The sequence below is a fragment of the Mytilus galloprovincialis genome, chromosome 10 (assembly GCF_965363235.1).
Source record: "Mytilus galloprovincialis chromosome 10, xbMytGall1.hap1.1, whole genome shotgun sequence".
Lineage (NCBI taxonomy): Eukaryota > Metazoa > Mollusca > Bivalvia > Mytilida > Mytilidae > Mytilus > Mytilus galloprovincialis.
In genome coordinates, this window is record NC_134847.1 from 43638407 (window position 1) to 43658093 (window position 19687).

A 19687-nucleotide genomic window follows, 5' to 3' on the forward strand; every position below is an offset into this window, starting at 1 on the left:
CATAGAGTCTCGCATAGAGTAATTTTTGGAAATAATTAATTTTTACCATTTCTCTCCTTTTCCACTGTTTGATAAAATTAACCATTGTTTACTTGTGTATACTAATCAAATATGTCTATGATTCAGCAAAGGAACAATCATTTTGGCATGACACACATGCACTCAGTTGTGACATTGTGATTTTCCAAGGGATCCAGAAAGAAGTACCTTTATTTCATTACTTATCCTATATTTTTTCAAGAAGACAACTCTATCATATTTTTTCTTTATCCTTTGTTGCAAAATATGTAAAATAAAGAAATTCCCAACTGTAAATACGTAAATGTAATATGGTGTTTGATATGATCTTGCCACTTCAACTTAGCATTAGAAGTCTTTGGAAAGAAATATCATTTGATATGGAAAACATATTTTCAATATCAATCTCCATATTAAGTCTAGTTAATATATACATAATTTGGTTGTAATCTCTTCTAAATAATATTCAATAAATAGGGTTTTTTTTCAATTTTTTTTTAAATAAATGGGAGAATGTGTCCATAGGACACAGATGATGCCCCAACCTCCATATATAATGTGATAAGGAACATAACTCATGAACAGTAAGATAACTCCAACCAAATTCGAACTCTGTGTTTTGTGGTAACTAACGTAACGGTAACCAAATTGCAACGAGTACCCAAATTGCACCTATTTAGCAAAAATAGCAGCGGAAATCTTACAAGATCTCCTAGAGACTAAACAGTTTGTGTATTTATGATTTGATACTGTGCATGTCTTTCAAAATATGTAAAAATATTTAGATATACACAAAACATTCACAGTATTTATCAACAGATGAAGTGTTTACTGAAAAAGCAAAATGTACCAAAACGTCGCCATGCTACGTCATCAAAACGTCATCTTTTTAAAATTAGCAAATACAATATGTTACAAGTATCCATTTCTTAAAAAAAAAGAAGAGTAAGCAACGACAAATATCCAATTGTTCAAAATATTTGAAAAAAATAAATAAAAGCTCTGTTATTTGACTTTTGACGATGCAAATTTAAGCATGGATGCAATTTGGGTACTCCTCATTACAGAATCATTGATGGTTTGGAGGTAAGTTCAGACCAATTTTTCTATGATTCCATATGAATTGAAAATAAAATTGATGTACCTATATAATAAAGAAGGATACGGCTACAAAATAAACACAAAATGGAAATTTTTGTCTTGATCATAAAAAAACGTAGTTGAAAAACTGTCAAAATAGGTGCAATTTGAGTACCGTCACGTTAGCATGGTGTACAAGTTTTACAACATTTGTTTGAGGCAAATTATATGCACAGACATAAAAACAAGGGTAACATTTAATGCCTTCTCCAGTGATAGTGAAGGCATAAACAGTATCTTTTTTTTACTTCAAGTATCTCAAAAACAAGGTAGATGACCCATACACTTTTGGAAAAAATTATGATAAGAATAATGAAGGTACCAACACACTTTAAATGAAGGAAGTCTCAACAAAGATAAAATATGGAATGAAGCACTTAAAACAAAGGGAACTCACAAACAAACCATAACTTTATTTACTTTAACAATGTCATGACATGGGAAAATTATTCTGTGAAGTTCCTGTACAATACAAACCATTTTTGAGGGGGATAGGACCTTTATCAGGACTCTAGGATAGGTGATTTTAAGCTTGTGATTTCGAGATTGACCCTTTGGGGATCTGGGAATTCTTTTATTAAATTTATTTAAATACGGGACCTCAGGATTTCGGGATCAGAACCCTCTGACCCCCTCATATTTTAAAGTAAAGCTCTCTGCTTGAAAAGTACATTCAGAGAAAATTGAGAAAAAAAAGGTTAATACATCAAAATGATATTGTCAGCTTAAGTCTTTGAAACTACTTTCACTACACAGAATCCAAGGATAATTTCACTGTTGATTTTCCCAAAACAAAAAATTATTATTGAACATCTCACTGTTCTTTAAATTTCCCTTTTTTTCATAGTTGTTCGTCAGTCACAAATGCTTTAATGTATGCTTTTGACAATTTTAGCCAGCATACCTAATATTTTAAAATGTTGACTTTTTATAATTACATGTATTATGTTATATATGTTCATTGGACGTGTTGCCTCTGTGTACATATATTGTGACAACAATATGAAAACACTGATAAAGCTGTATTCAAAAAAATCTTTTATACTGCATAATTGAATGACAAGAACAATAAAAGAGAAAGTTTTATTAGTATAAAAATGTTGACATTTAAAATATTCCATAAATATAAATCAGTTAAAATATCTTAATGTGAACAATGCATTTTAATCAATTTAGTTTGATATGCATCTTTTCGAAAAACGCAGAATTAAATACATGTACGTAATACCAAACAAGAAAAAGTCTACAAATATTTATACCTCTACAAAAAATAAAAGAAAGGAAAAAAATGGCTTCAACACTAGTATCATATTCTGTACATGTAATAGGAATGCTATTGAATGATACAAATGAGTAACATACAAATAGAGCACTGTTATGTCACATATTAGGCCTCAAAGGCATAAAACTTTCGAGCATGATTTTTGTACTCAGACTCGAAAAACAACCAATCAAATTTCTGGATTTCATGTGTCGAGTATGATTTTTGTGCTCAGAGCACTGAGCAAAGTTTTATGCCTTCGAGGCCAGGTGTGCTAATTGTGCTCCAACTTATCGACCTTATTTAGCCGTTTCATGCTGAAGCCGTGTAAAGCAATCAAGCAAAACAAGAGAGGAGTCATTCAAGCTAATTTATCTAACAAACTACACAAAATTTGTTGACATGTATCTGATTGTCCAAAAAGATAAAAAAAAAAAAAAAAAAAAAAAAAAAGCATCATGCAGAATTTGAATTCAAATAATAAACTAGAATTTAGCACAACCTTATAGTTCTCTTTATAAATCTTCAAAATCATTAATATAAAGGAAAACATACATTTCAAATACTGAACATTACACAAATCACAGCTAAATAAAAAAAACACAAATGAATTAAAACATTAAATGCTGGTAAAAATGAAAATAACTGAGGTATCTCTATCCATGACACAAAATCAATACATGCACAACAAAAAAAACCCACAAAAGTCAATGGAACAGCGATTGTCCATTAAGTGAATATATTGGCTTTCTATAATTTTGCCATTTATATCTGAATTACAGTTAATATTTACATTTTGTGTAAAAAAATGTTAATGGAAATATTTCCATAAACAAAATTAACTTTCAAAATAGCTTATTTATCTTCATCGTAAGTTCATCCAAGACACCAAATTTAACATCTCTGGAATAACATAATTCTATTTTTCAAATAAATAGCTTAAAGTATACATTGTAAATTTATATAAATATATATTAAAAACATCAACAACAACAATAAAACAGTGGGATGAGTACAACGGGAATATCAAAAACACCATAACAACAGGAGTATATGATTTTCAATAAAACATGATTTTGGAAGAAAATCACTTTCAACAGAAGTTACTAAACAATGGTGAATCAAGTTTTTCTTGCACTAATGTCTAATGTCTATAACAGCACATCAATATTGCACATTGCCCAGCAAAGTTTTCACTAAAAATCAAAGTTTAATATCAACAATGACCATTCCCTAAACCTAATTAGATCTTCACATTTTCATTAAAAAAGCAATTAGTATAATTTTTTTTTAATTTTCTTGTTGTATCTTGAAATCAAAAAGTGTAGGGTAAGACACAGGTCTTCTGTTTTCTTCAAAGCTGACTGGATGTAATAAGTATTCCTCAAGCCAAATACAGTCACCATGAATGATTATGGTAGATTTTAAAGTATTTTCATAGGCTACCAAAGTATTCCAATGTCCTTTTAGGTTAATAGGCTATAATAAAAACAGCAGTCAAAAACTGATAATTCATTTACACTTTTTGACATCTTTGCATATTTTATGTCAGTTATGGGTTAAGATAAGAGATGCATCCTCCAAAAGACTTAACAAAGTAGTTTTTATCTTTAATTTTATTTACCATATTGCCAACACAGTGGCGGATCCAGAAATTTTCATAAGTGGGGGCCCACTGACTGACCTAAGAGGGGGCCCGCTCCAGTCACGCTTTAGTGCTTCCCTATGTAAGCAACCAAATTTTTTCCCAAAAAGGGGGGGCCCGGGCCCCCTGCCCCCCCTAAATCCGCCTCTGCAACAGACACCCACCTTCTAACATAAACCCATTAGAGATGCACATCTAAAGATACAACAACAAAAAAATATTTTTTCTTATTTACAAGTTTACAAACAACTAAGAAAGATATTCCTGATTCATTGCATGGCAACAATCGTGCATGGCAACACATCTATTGGCAATCTTCAAACTTTTATTAACACACGGCAATACAATAAATTCAGATTTTTTTTACATTCAATTATTACATTTTCAGTGTATATAAATAATGTTATAGAAAATATTAAATGCATAGTGCATTTTTTCTGTTAAAAACTATCACAATTTTTAAAATAATTAACCATTTTAAAAAAGTTATGAAGTTACAGTAATAATATGAGAGATCATATGACAAAATGCAAGGTAAGCATGTAACAGTTTTTCTTTATTTTTTCTTTATTTCTCTTCATTGACTTCCCTCACAGAAGTGGAGGGTTGGTCTTTCATAGCTCTGATGTAGTCCCAAGTCTCCCTCAATTTCTTCCTTTTCTGAAACAACAAAGTACAGCTGGTGAATAGTCTGTATTCATATTACTGACTTTTGATTCCAGGGTCTATATTTTCTCAACAGGTTACCTTCTCTGTGGTAAGACATCCTGGTATTCGGTCAACTATGAGCAACCAAAAGAAGTAAAATCAAATATATAAATGGGGTGCAATTTGGGGGAAAAGTTTACTGTTTTCTGGTGATTCAGTCATGTGTAGAAAGCAGTAGACAGTAAACTTCCTCAAAATCATACTGATTAAAATCTTGAACTTACTTATTTATGTTGCTCTAACTTGTTTGATTACCAGGATGACCAATCACAGTGAAGGTAACCTCAGTCAAAAGTCGATTATATGAAAATGGTTTTTTTTGTAACACAAATTTTTATGCTGATTCAACAATCTAGTTTGAAACAGCCAAACATACAAAATTAGTTTTATTAATCATGCAATAAATAAAGGAACTTAATTTTTTGTATCACATCACAAAATTTAAAACTTATCATACAATTCAATATTTTGTTATAATAACAGTAACATTTCATACATGATCAACATAAGCAAAAGTTGTTAAATTATTTCCACAATAATAGGGTCGAAAGAAGTGTTTCATGATTCAGGTTTTCATGCTGTTAGGCACATAATAATTGCATTAAATGATTTTGTTATTTGGAATCGCCAACAAAAGGCCATAAATGCTACATCTATGACTGCACATGCTCTCCATGACAACATTTTGATTGTATAGGCAATCAAACAAATGCTGGACTTTACTCCTTATTTCATGGCTATAACATATGAATGTACTAACCAGAATCGGTTTAAATGCTTTTTTGTATAGATTTTATAAGGATGTAAAAGTGTTATTCATGAGCACATTTGGTATGTCGTGTGGAAGAATGTAAGCATAAGATATCCACAAGTGTAAAAGTGTTGATCATATGCACATTTAAGGTATGAAGTGCTTCCACATTTCATACAGAATGTGTCTACTTCACTGCCTTAATAAACCAAGAAAATGACTTTTAAATAATATTTTTCTTCATAAAAAATAAATCTTCAACTTAATACTTGTTTGCCTTTTTTCATCTGAACGTCATTGATGAGTTTTATGTAGACAAAATGCGTGTCTGGAGTATCAAATTAAAAGGCTGGTACCTTTGATAACTAATTGCAATAATACTAGTAAGTGTATATACTTTTCTATGTAGACAACCAGTTTTTATGGATTTCAAACCTCATCAAGCCCTAAATTTTGAAAATCAAAAATCCCTTGAAACATTGACTTCACCTAAACCATGAAAAAGGCATCTACAAATAAATAAGACAATAATGTATAACTTACATTTGTTCTAAAACTTTTCAGTCCACACTCTTCTTATCTGCAAGCTGTTAGTTATTCCATATTAGGAACAGGTAGTATGTTAGTGGTCAAACAAGGTAGGATAACCCAATACAAAAACTCTTCTGTTCTGCAAGCTGTTAGTTATACCAAGTCACGTGCAGGCAGCAAGTTAGTTGTTAAATAAGGTAGGATCGCCCAAGGCAAAAAAAGCATGATCTTCCAAGGCAAGAATGTATGTTCATTCACAAATATATTCACAATTTTGTTATTGACAGAAAAAGTCATCACTGTAGCATACCATGCATACTTTTAATTGATAAGTTAACATGTCAACTGTCGTGCACTGAGGTAACTTAAGTTTCTTTTTTTTTTACATATAACAATATCTTTAGTTTATTATTGTGCGTAACATTATGAGTTTCAAAATATGTAACTTTAAGTTTCATTTTCTTTTACATATATCAATATCTTCACTATTGTTAGTAGCAATATGTCACATATACACAGAAAATAGAAGTTTAAATAGACAGGAACTACATGCTTGATTGAAAAATCATTAAAATTAATCTGTATGAGATGACTGGAAAGGGTTAAACATGGGAATACTTCTGCGAAGTTGATGTACAGCAACCATAACATCTCAGCAGCTTAAAAAAACAATTTTCTTTGTTAACTGTTCCATAACTTGTGATTACAAATCATTTAAACACAAATTTCTATCAAGTTTTCATATTTTTAATGTTTTATTTGATGAGTTTTAATATAAATAGCATATTTCATTAGTGATGAAAAATTTGTCCTGTATTTTTTTTAATTTCTGTCTATCCTTTATTTTCACTCAATTTCTCTATTTGGTCTTGTCTTCTTCTTTTTTTTGAAAGTTGCTCATCTTGCCCTTTTTTAACTAATGTTTTGTTTCATAGAGTTTAAATGTTCAATTATAATATCAAAATTATTTGTTACCTTTAATTCAAAACTAATAATTATTTTCTGATTATTAATCTTTTTTTAATTTATAGTTTATATTGGTTAAATTTGATACAATATTTCAATTTTTACATTTGCTATTTTTTTCTTTTACACCAATACTTAGGACTCATTGCTTAGATAATCCTAAGATAGCTTCGATGTGCATGCTGAGACATGTCGTAAGTTGGTCCTAACATTATCTTAATTTCTGTCCTAAGAATGTCTTATAGGACTGATCTTAGCACCAGTTCTCATAATGTTATTATGTAACAAATGTCTTTTATTTACTCGTATTTATATCTTAGACATTAATCTTAATAGATATAGGAAGATGTGGTGTGAGTGCCAATGAGACAACTCTCCATACAAATAACAATTTAAAAAGTAAACCATTATAGGTTAAAGTACGGCCTTCAACACGGAGCCTTGGCTCACACCGAACAACAAGCTATAAAGGGCCCCAAAATTACTAGTGTAAAACCATTCAAACGGGAAAACCAACGGTCTAATCTATATAAACAAAACGAGAAACACGTATATATTACATAAACAAACGACAACTACTGTACATCAGATTCCTAATGCATGCACACATTTTTCAGGATTTAAGACTAATGCCTAACATCATTTAGGCAATAGACGTACTGCCTAGTTGTTAGCTTATTGCCTAGGATTTAAGCTTAATGCCTAATTTCACTTATTGCTGCTAACATATACACCAGTAAGTTTGGCATATTTACAAACAAGAAACTGTTCATTGGCATTGTACATGAATGCCCAAATCGCTCTATCATTTTCTACATTCAGTGGACCGTGAAATTGGGGTCAAAACTTTAATTTGGCATTCCAGTTAGAAATATTATATCATACGCTGGCAAGTTTTGTTCATGTGAAATTCATGTTAATCAAGCTTATATGTGTAATTCATGTGACCAAAAACATTAACCTGATTCCCAAAAACTTTAACCTGAAGCAGGACAGACGAACTAACTGACTCACACACCTAAATACATAATGCCCCTACATGGGGCCGTGAACTGTAGTCCCATTTATTTAAAAAAAATATACTAATAATAATAATAATCAACTACTCAGGAAAAGTATACATTTGGTAAGAGTAAGAGATAAGTATTAACCAAAATTCATGGATATAAGGAATTTGATATAGGGCATCTGAAAAATGTTCTACAAAGTTTTAGATACAATCATGGGTGACACCAGTAAATTATATTTTATAATCAATATCAAATACACATAGAAATATGTAAAAATAGGTAAAAGCATAATAAAAGAACAATTCATGAATGACAATACAAGTCATTCTTAAGAGCATCAATCTTTGATATCGTAGTAAATTTGTTAATAATTTCATAGAAATATACCATAAATAAGGACGGTCTCAAATAAACAACCAAGAAAAACCAAACTTGATATTCCATTGAAAGTTGCCATGTAAAGATTTATTGAATGATTCTTTAATATGTACCTCTATGTTTCCTCTCCATCTATCAGCAGCATTACGAGCCAGCTCTAACTCCTTCTCCTTTAGACCACGATGTTTCACTTACCTCTTTGTTTCCTCTCCATCTATCAGCAGCATTACGAGCCAGCTCTAACTCCTTCTCCTTTAGACCACGATGTTTTACTTACCTCTATGTTTCCTCTCCATCTATCAGCAGCATTACGAGCCAGCTCTAACTCCTCCTTTAGACCACGATGTTTTACTTACCTCTATGTTTCCTCTCCACCTATCAGCAGCATTACGAGCCAGCTCTAACTCCTTCTCCTTTAGACCACGATGTTTCACTTACCTCTATGTTTCCTCTCCATCTATCAGCAGCATTACGAGCCAGCTCTAACTCCTTCTCCTTTAGACCACGATGTTTTACTTACCTCTATGTTTCCTCTCCACCTATCAGCAGCATTACGAGCCAGCTCTAACTCCTTCTCCTTTAGAACACGATGTTTTACTTACCTCTATGTTTCCTCTCCACCTATCAGCAGCATTACGAGCCAGCTCTAACTCCTTCTCCTTTAGACCACGATGTTTTACTTACCTCTATGTTTCCTCTCCACCTATCAGCAGCATTACGAGCCAGCTCTAACTCCTTCTCCTTTAGACCACGATGTTTTACTTACCTCTATGTTTCCTCTCCATCTATCAGCAGCATTACGAGCCAGCTCTAACTCCTTCTCCTTTAGACCACGATGTTTTACTTACCTCTATGTTTCCTCTCCATCTATCAGCAGCATTACGAGCCAGCTCTAACTCCTTCTCCTTTAGACCACGATATCTTTTGTAGGTTATCTCTACAAAGATGAGGAATACACCAGCCACGATTCCTCCTGCCACCATCATAAATACACCTACAAAACAATACAAAAGTAGAATAACTATATTGACGATGTCATTACTGCTGATAAAATAAAATAATGATATTACTATTTTTGTATAAAAATGCAATGAACAGTGCTTGTCCTTATATAGAATTTTCTTTTTCATTTTAATTCCAAATGGAAGAATAATATCATATCATTTGAAAAAAAAATACAGTTTTTGTTCCTGAAAGATAGAGTGATGAATATTAGTTCAAACATGGACAGATATTACAGCTTATCGTCCTTTCCTACGCCTATATCACCCTGCTCTGTCGCTCAGTAATTCTCGTATCAAGACTTCAAAACGAGACCAGGTATTATCAGCGACGTCACAATGTGAAAGGAGAAGTTATCAGCGACGTCACAATGCGAGAGGAGACAGTATCAAGCTTGCTTTCGTCAAGCGTAAAACTGTCTTAGGGAAAGGAAAAAAGACCATCAATAGAACGATAAATAGATAATCGGGTTTTCTAAGTATAGATATCGTAAAATATCAGCCGCTTGACACAATGTGAAACTTTTTAGCTCGTTCGCTACGCTCACTCGCCAAAAAGGTTCACATTGTGGCTCGCGGCTGATATTTTACAATATCAATGTGTAGAAAACCCGATAATTTATACATACAGTACATCTACAGTGATCACAAGCCTGTCAACACTAAGATTATGAGAACAAACCCCAACTTGTGGCAAGGTTGAATTGACTAGTATTGCCAGTTTTTCTGCCAAAGGCTATGGTTCTCTCCTTGTACTCTGGCTGCTATATTATAGTCAAGTTTACAGAAAGTGGTGTTGAACTCAAAACAATCAATTATATATTAATCTTACGCATACACATTACTGTCTTAATTTTTTTAGCCCTAGATATGTAATTGATACTGACATCTAATTACCTAGAAGCTATCTTCAAAATATATATCTGCCATGTTAGAACACCCAAGCTTAGCTGGTATCATTCCCTATCAAAGACATACGTACCTGCCATATTAGTAAGCCCTAATGTAGCTGGCGCTGACCCCTCTAATGGACATTCTGAACTTTCCTTTAAAATCCAATCATTATCCAGCTGCTCCATTTTACCCTCTAAAATAAAACAAGAATGTGTTCTTAGTACACGGATGCCCCACTCGCACTATCATTTTCTATGTTCAGTGGACCTTGAAATTGGGGTAAAAACTTTATTTTGGAATTAAAATTAGAAAGATCATATCATAGGGAACATGTTTACTAAATTTCAAGTTGACATGACTTCTACTTCATCCAAAAACTACCTTGACAGAGAACTTTTAACTGAACTTTGTACTATCATTTTCTATGTTCAGTGGACCGTGAACTTGGGGTCAAAACTTTTATTTGGCATACAAATTAGAAAGAATATATCATGGGGAACATGTGCACTATCTTTCCAGTTGATTGGACTTCAACTTCATCAAAAACAACCTTGACCAAAAACTTTAACCTGAAGCGGGACGAACGGACAGACGAACGGACAGATCCACAGACCAGAAAACATAATGCCCCTCTACTATCGTAACGGACGGACCCACAGACCAGAAAACATAATGCCCCTCTACTATCATATGTGGGGCATAAAAACATTGTCTTTACTTTTTAAACAATAACATTAACATGTATGTCACCTGTTAAAAGTTTTTCTATCCTAAATTAACAAATTCAGAAAAGTTATTGCATCACAGGAATTGCAGTGTTAGCTTATATTGATTAGTTTAAACACCTTCAATGTAAATGCAGACCTGCCAATTTTTCAAGATCCCCATGGGCGATATATACTTGTAAAAATATGTAATCAATAATAAAGTAGGTGCAATTTCAGTAACTTTCCATTTCTGAAGGGCCATAACTCAAGATAAGCGAAATTAACATCACCCAAATTCAAAATTGGTCTCCATACAGGAGTAATAAACACTGTGTTTAAGTTTCATAACATTTGGTTTTAAAAGGCAAAGTAAAGTTAGAGAACGGAAACAATAATTTTGGGACAGTGGGACAGACAAACAGATGGAAAAACTTAGGTAAAATTGAATGGGGTCCATCCACCGCAGCTGGGTCATAAAAACACATTCAATATCAAGAGCACATTTGAATCAAACACTTGTTATACAATTTTTAAATAGTGGACTAGACTTTAGTGTGATAACTTTTTAAATTGTGATATTAAAAAGTTTCCCTTGTGTTATTTAAAATTTAATTTAATGGAAATTTGTGTAATGACGACTACAATATCAAAAGTAGTATATAATTTTACTCACTCTCATGTAATCCAAGAATAGCCATAGAGATATCATGTGTCCAAGGACTTCTCTTCTGTAGACCTACACCCAGTCCTGATCTCCCAAACAGTTCACCAGCAACAATCAGGTCACAATCCTTAGCTGCCTCATATTCCAATCTAGAGGAGTCCCATATGAAGGCATCAAGTTTACTGAAGAAAAAATATAATTCATGATCTAATGAGTGATAAATAACAAAATAAATTCTTATTGACTTGTTTCCCAACCCCGCCATAAATAAATATGCTTAAATTAAAGATCCCTTAATGAGCGTGCTTACATACACCACGTCCCCACATTGTCACTGGAAAATAAAATAACTGTAATAAAACAAAAATTGAATCATAATTTCCTATCGATATGCACATCTACATAGTATGTCCTTATTATCTACAAAGTTTTTCCTTATTATCTACAAAGTTTCATGACATTCTTTTATGTGGTTTCAGAGGAGTTACAAAGACAAACTGTTGCAGTCGTATATTGAAGCAAATAAGTTGAAAGGGGGGGACCTCCTAGAAAAAAAATTGAATCGTAATTTCCTGTCGATATGCACATTTACATATATAGTATGTCCTTATTATCAAAAAAGGTTTCATGTTGTGTGGTTTCAGAGGAGTTGTTGAATGGAATCATAGTAGGACTAATGGCCAGACAAAATTCCTGTTGCTTTAACACAACCGGGTCAAGATGTACATTTCATATCAGGTACGTGGTAATGATAGGTTTTTCATAAATTCCTATGCCCATGAGGTAAACATGGATATGTATGGCAACACATTTGAAGCTGAAAAATTACCTCATGTGTGGTTAAATTTTCAGGGTATGAATAAGATTCAATTTCATATAATTTTGCACCATGACCTTTGAATTTGTTTTTTTACAATGTCTTTAACCAATTGCAATGAAAATTGCATAGAAACAGAGTGGGTTTCATTGGGGTCTAAACGTGACACAGGATTGCTGATTTTTTGTAAGTGTGACCTGTGAAAGTCAAATTATTGTGCCATGAAAACGGGAAATGAAGTCTAGCGGGACTACAAAACATTAAGTGGGATCCGGGATCAGGGATCAGAACCCCCCAATGAGACCCCCAACAGACAATATTTACTTATTTCTGACTGCATCAATGGCATCTTCTGCTGTTAGATAATTTCGTTCCTCCATCTGCCGATACATGGTAGACAACTCCACCTGTCGTTTGAAGTACATCTCCACAGCACTATTTTTTACAGTTGAATAGTTGAAATTCTCATTTGGATTTCTCAACTACAATAGATATGATTATAGTTTTTTAACTACATCAGCGTATGGTCTTTAATATTAGAAAGGAGAGGAGAAATATACAGAAAAGATAATAAAACTTTTCCCTAGAAGATTGTTTATCCAGGTTAACCATGCCATATGATAATTTCCTTGTCCCTAGTCAGTGTTTGTCTTATGCCATATGGTCAGAGTACACAATTATCGTCCTTTGATTTTCGTTGTCCACAAATATAGTCCCTAGTATGGACAGTGTGTTACTTGCCAATTTTTTTTATACCTCTTCCAAATTTATTTTTTCATATCTGATGCCTCAAATAGCAAGTTTGGGGATGAAATTACACTGTAAAAAAATTTGAGTCATGAATTTGAAAGTCAAGTAGTGATTTGGTCAATTTAAAAAAGGTGAAAACTAAGCATTTCGGAAGCTGTCAAAAGATTTCAAGACCCCCTTAACATAAAATTGTCCATATTTTGAGTTAGAGCCGATGAAGTTTTCTATAAATTTGATATAATTTGTCCCAAAAGTAGTACAACACACAATAAAAATATTATTGATAAAGTGCAGGTGGGATTTTTTTAATTTTTATTTATTGTCTAAAAGAAATGCACTACGAAATAACTGTGGTCTTGGTTCATACGGTAGTAGAGTTTGTTTATGATATTGGAGTACTGTAAACCAACTTATTTTCACTGATACTTAATTTCCACTTAGCTCTTCCTAGCCCACCTCCCAGCAAACTGATTCCTAGCCCACCTCCCAGCAAACTGATTCCTAGCCCACCTCCCAGCAATTTAATTCCTAGCCCACCTCCCAGCAATTTAATTCCTAGCCCACCTTCCAGCAAATTAATTCCTAGCCCACCTCCCAGCAAATTGATTCCTAGCCCACCTCCCAGCAAACTGATTCCTAGCCCACCTCCCAGCAAATTAATTCCTAGCCCACCTCCCAGCAAATTAATTCCTAGCCCACCTCCCAGCAAATTAATTCCTAGCCCATCTCCCAGCAAATTGATTCCTAGCCCACCTCCCAGCAAATTGATTCCTAGCCCACCTCCCAGCAAACTGATTCCTAGCCCACCTCCCAGCAAACTGATTCCAAGCCCACCTCCCAGCAAACTGATTCCTAGTCCACCTCCCAGCAAACTGATTCCTAGCCCACCTCCCAGCAAATTAATTCCTAGCCCACCTCCCAGCACACCTCCCAGCAAATTGATTCCTAGCCCACCTCCCAACAAACTGATTCCTAGTCCACCTCCCAGCAAATTAATTCCTAGCCCACCTCCCAGCAAACTGATTCCTAGCCCACCTCCCAGCAAACTGATTCCTAGTCCACCTCCCAGCAAATTAATTCCTAGCCCACCTCCCAGCAAATTAATTCCTAGCCCACCTCCCAGCAAATTGATTACTAGCCCACCTCCCAACAAACTGATTCCTAGCCCACCTCCCAGCAAATTAATTCCTAGCCCACCTCCCAGCAAACTGATTCATAGCCCACCTCCCAACAAACTGATTCCTAGTGCACCTCCCAGCAAACTGATTCCTAGCCCACCTCCCAGCAAACTGATTCCTAGCCCACCTCCCAGCAAACTGATTCCTAGCCCACCTCCCAGCAAATTAATTCCTAGCCCACCTCCCAGCAAACTGATTCCAAGCCCACCTCCCAACAAACTGATTCCTAGTCCACCTCCCAGCAAACTGATTCATAGCCCACCTCCCAACAAACTGATTCCTAGTGCACCTCCCAGCAAACTGATTCCTAGTGCACCTCCCAGCAAACTGATTCCTAGCCCACCTCACAGCAAACTGATTCCTAGCCCAGCTCCAAGCAAATTGATTTTGTCATTTTAAAATTAACTTGATGTAGTTAAATAAGGAAACATATGGAAGTTTTATATATTCATGAATTTGTAATGTCTATATATTTCTGCTATATTATTTACCACTAAAGTCATTTGAAAATTTGTTGGTTTTTAGTTTTTTTGAACAGTTCCTATTTAATTTATTTCATATTTTTACACAACTGATGATTTGTCTTCAGCAATAAACAAGTGTGTATACAAGAATATGCCAAGCTCTTACCAGTAAGCACCTGTCTATTTCTGATGACTTAACTCTAGATGTCTTATGGTTTTTTGTGTTGTTGGGTTATTGTCTCATTTTAATATGTTTACCCACATCTCCTTTTATTTTAAGGATGCACTTAGGTGATCTAAGGTAAAATTAAATAAATGAAGAATTCAAAATTGATACTTTAAGCTGGAAGAGTATAAGTAAAGGATCAAAATAAGCTGAAAATATTGATAGGTCTTTGAGCTCCTTTTTAAGATATTTGATTTAAAAAATATGGCGGGAAAAGGCTGACTCAGAATTTTACCTTATATTTACATTGGTATTATTAAGGTCTCAAATCAAAAGAAAGAAAATCAAGAATCTGCTTAAATTTTGTCAAATGATCTTATATGAGCTATTAAGTCTTATGTTACTGTGCCTAACCGATCACCTTTGGGGTATTATAATTCCTACAGTGTTACCTGGATAAAAAATTGTCAACACAATTTGTCCATTTAAACTGTACAATAGGTTTTGTGAGAGATTATCAATAGGTGGTCATTTAACTACCTGTAGATTTTACCTGGTTGTTTTTTGCCCTAATTTTTTTTTTCAGGTAGTTAAATGACCACCTATTGATAATCTCTCACAAAACCTATTGTACAGTTTAAATGGACAAATTGTGTTGACAATTTTTTATCCAGGTAACACTGTAGGTATTATAATACCCCAAAGGTGATCGGTTAGGCACAGTAAAAGATAAAAAGGTGTTATGGGGCAAAATATTTTACCTTGTATCGTATGGAAAAACACTGAGGAGCCCAAACATTTGACACTTATTCCAAAACCTCGCCTAAGTACATCCTTAATCTTAAATGAAAAAGTTTATTACCCTAGCATCATCAATGCCTGTGATGGAGGCTTCTGGTCTGTCTAACACAAGAAAGGCAGCCAAGTTGGCAGTGTAAGAGGCAACTATGATCATAGCAAATCCTGCCCACACCATTCCTAATACTCTAGCACTGAAACTTCTGGGTGTTCCTGAAAAAATTAAAACTATCAGTACTTCAGCTATTTAATTGATTTACTTTTATTTTTTTTTATGTCCTCATCTTTTCAGAATACTAGAGACACATTTGATTTAATAATAAAACATTTTAAGAAACACTAGCACTGAAACTTCTGGGTATTCCTGAAAAAAATATATCAGTACTTCAGCTTTTTTTTAATGTCCTAAGTTCAGTACTCATCTCTTCTTAAAGCATACGATACAGTTTTGATCCCGTATTTACAGTTTGATAAAAATTTCCATATAGGCTAATTTTTGCCTGATTTAATCAAATATGTAATAAAAAATATACCTTCATGCGCTACTTTTTGAGTTAAATTAGGTCGAAATTTTGTATATTTGCTAAAAATTCGGATTTGTGGCCGTATTTTTCCTTTCGAAAGAAAACCATAACTTTTTTGCTTTAAAAGATAAACACAAATTGTTTTTTGTTAAATAATTTGAAATTTCTGTATTTTATAAGTATCATAAAAATTTATGCATTTTTTATTCAGAAATAAGTCATATTTATCGAATAGTCATGAATTGAGAAATAAACGTCATTTTTTACTGTATATTTATCAAAATAAAAAAAATTGCACTATTTACGGTTTTATCAAATTTGGTCCACATAATCTCCCTGCAAAATGAAACAAAATGTTTTTCAAAAAATAGGGGTCCATGCACTCTTTTCAAATTAAATCATTTCGAATCTTTTCCTGATATGTCACAGTTTGACGTAGCGAAAATAACATTTCACGTTAGCAACGTCATTACCTCCCCTGTAACTGTATCGTATGCCCTTAAGCTCCCCTTTTACACGAACTAAAACCCACCTTCTCCAATACCACTGTTTAGCAGTACTCCCCAAGCAAACCACATAGCGCTAGACAAATTCAAGGCATCTTCCTCTGTATCATCACTCTTAGCCAGCTTGAATCTGCCGAAAGGACTAAATCTGTCCAGGAGGTATAATACTAGTGCCACCACATGGACAGATAAACCTACCAATATCCACAGTGTGTCTTGGAAAGGTTGAAGAAATGATGCAAGGTTTGAACTTTTTGCTGTCTGTAAAATATAATAAAATACAAAAAACTTTCATTAATAAATGCATAGAATTTATTCAAGAATTCAATCATTTTTTTCCAAATAAATCAATTTTCATTTGTAAGATATAAATTCAGAAATTATTGGGAGGTTTTTTTTACTGTAAATTCAGAAATTATTGCATGCATTTATTATTGCGATTTTGTCATTTTAGACTGAAATGCCATTTTAATTTTTACGATTTTTGGGGAAAATCCTGCTTAATTCATATAAAATATTTTAAAATGCGAGTTTAAATTATTGCGTTTACAACTCTGTCGCAATTTTCCCAATAATAAAAACCTTGCAATAATTTCTGAATTTACAGTATTGTGAATAACACAAACTGATGAGTTTCCCTAATAATTAGAACTTGCATCAGATATTAATAATGTTCCATATATCTCTATATAAAATGGCAATGATAAATCTAGCATTGTTGCCCTTTCTTCCAAAATTGAAATGATTTATGAATGCAATAAATAATTTTTTTTGAATTTACTTTATATCTTCTGTTGTGTCTACACATGACTCATTTCTAAGTACAATACATATTTCATTTATCTTATTCAAGACTTTTTCAAACTTTTGAATTGTCATAGCTAATTAACTGACATAAGAAGTGTAGTAAATACTCAATAACTAAGCTGTTTTACTTCAGGTTAAGCACATTTGTTATTTAAGGTGGTACCTAACACTACAGGGAGATAACTCTGTAAAGTCAGCTAAACGTTTTAATTACGTTGTGTTGAAAATGGAATATTAAGCTTCTCAATGATCAAAATTGGTGTCTGTCAAACTACTATATAAGCAGTGTATTTTTTTTGACAAAACGGTTGGGTCAAAATTTTTGAAATTTTTATATTTTTGTTAAAGGGTCAAAGTATATACTTTGTCAAAATTTTATGAAAATTAAAGAGCCAAATTAATTTTAGTGAAAGTGTTGGGTACCACCTTAAAGTTGAAAATATCTTCTATCAGCCAAGGTTATGTAAAATCAAAACAATGTTAGACTCATATTAACAACAGGTTTGCGTTCAATATCGTAGCAAGGCTAGCTACACGTTCAATAGTCTTAAATCTGCGTAGCCCTATGTAGCCGCTACGATATTGAAAGAAACCCTGGCTAAGAAATAGCCCTATAAAAAGATAAGATTTTTAAAACAATAAACAAATCACATTAATACTCTAGTCAGCTGGTTGTATTTTCATCTTGATATTCAATCAACATTTTAAATTTAAATCATAAAATAAAAGGAGAATGTGTCTGAGGAATCAAATACCCCTGCTGAAGCGTTGCAATTGTAAAGGTCTAAAAGGGGCATAAATCTATAATGGTGAATGACCTACAACCAAAATTGAAATGCATTTTGTGGTTATTAGCATTGTTTATGTCTTTCATAAAATTTTCCTTGAGGCAAACTAAAGTTAGAGTGCAGAAATTACCTACCAAGTTATTGATTGTGCTTAAACTTTACCTTTTTGACCAAAATGATAAGTCCTTGGTATTTGAATGGTTTAGAAAAGTCAATATAATTAGCTCTCTCCGGGTTAATGGTCAGTGGAGCTACAATTAGATCTGCTTGTTTACTAACTAGTTCTCCAACCATACCATTCCACTGCTTGGTCTTTGATCCTCTCCTCTGTAAAACATGTATAAATATGTTATCACAAAAAGTGACATTGTCAATATTGATTGACCGACTGATTGGGGTCTAATGCCACTTTCAACACTATTTTGCGGCAGTCAGTTTTTATTGGAGGAGGAAGCTGGAGTGCCTTGAGAGAACCACAGACCTTCAGTAGGAAAACTGACATTCCTAGACAATTAAGATTGGAGTCGAAGCTGTTGCCCCATGTTGGTTTCGAACTTGCAACTTCAGTGCTGACTGGCCAATGATATAGTAGTTTGACCAATCAGCCACTAAGGCCCCTAACATTGTCACTATGATAAATTGCCGATGATGAACTTTGTGATTTTTGTAATTCCCAAAGCAAAAAAATACTGTTTTTGGCAATTTTCAATGCACCTGTTTTTTAAAGAAAAAATAATAGTCCTATAGTAAATCAGTCTATCATTGCTCTTTAAAAAGTTTATAGTTAAATTAACTGAAACTGACATACATAAATGAATTAACTATCTACCATGATTTTATTCATTTATGAAGATTTATAATTAAGTTTGTATTCAATTCTTCTCAACATCCCAGTTCATCTTCACCCTTTTGTAGGTCACCCTTGTGAATACTTATACATATGAATAGCCTGACATTTTTTCCCAATATTCCTTATCTTCAATTTCTGGCTGTAACTCAATCTTAAATTTACTATCTAAATGAAATTGGTATAAAGTGCTTGAAGAAATCAAGAAAGCACATGCAAGAAAACATATTTCTCAAATTTTTGTGCTATTTTCACATTTCTTGAGCGGTGTGAGAAAAATATTTATTGTTACTAGTGATAAATCTGTTCTCAGCATTTGACTGGATGAAATTTTAACTATGACTTTAAATCTTCTTGATTTCAACTGA

At 33.2% G+C, this 19687-nt stretch overlaps 2 protein-coding genes across 5 annotated transcripts in view; one reads left to right on the plus strand and one right to left on the minus strand.

Moving 5' to 3' along the window:
• Positions 1-19687, minus strand: part of LOC143047613 (glutamate [NMDA] receptor subunit 1-like) — a 162827-nt gene that overhangs the window by 4141 nt on the left and 138999 nt on the right. For 3 of the 4 annotated variants that reach the window (XM_076220777.1, XM_076220778.1, XM_076220776.1), the window contains 7 exons: positions 18635-18799; positions 16904-17138; positions 15912-16060; positions 12816-12973; positions 11684-11856; positions 10392-10496; positions 9257-9402 (listed from right to left, as the gene is read on the minus strand). In XM_076220777.1, the coding sequence (XP_076076892.1) occupies positions 9257-9402; positions 10392-10496; positions 11684-11856; positions 12816-12973; positions 15912-16060; positions 16904-17138; positions 18635-18799 (1131 nt within the window). Of the gene's footprint in view, positions 1-2227; positions 4725-9256; positions 9403-10391; positions 10497-11683; positions 11857-12815; positions 12974-15911; positions 16061-16903; positions 17139-18634; positions 18800-19687 lie in introns of those variants that run through there. The other variant, XM_076220779.1, reaches the window with a different exon arrangement.
• On the plus strand, positions 13102-14818 carry LOC143048794 (uncharacterized). Its single transcript, XM_076222667.1, has 2 exons — positions 13102-13135; positions 13683-14818. Exons 1-2 carry the CDS (start codon positions 13102-13104, stop codon positions 14816-14818), a joined length of 1170 nt encoding a protein of 389 aa, XP_076078782.1.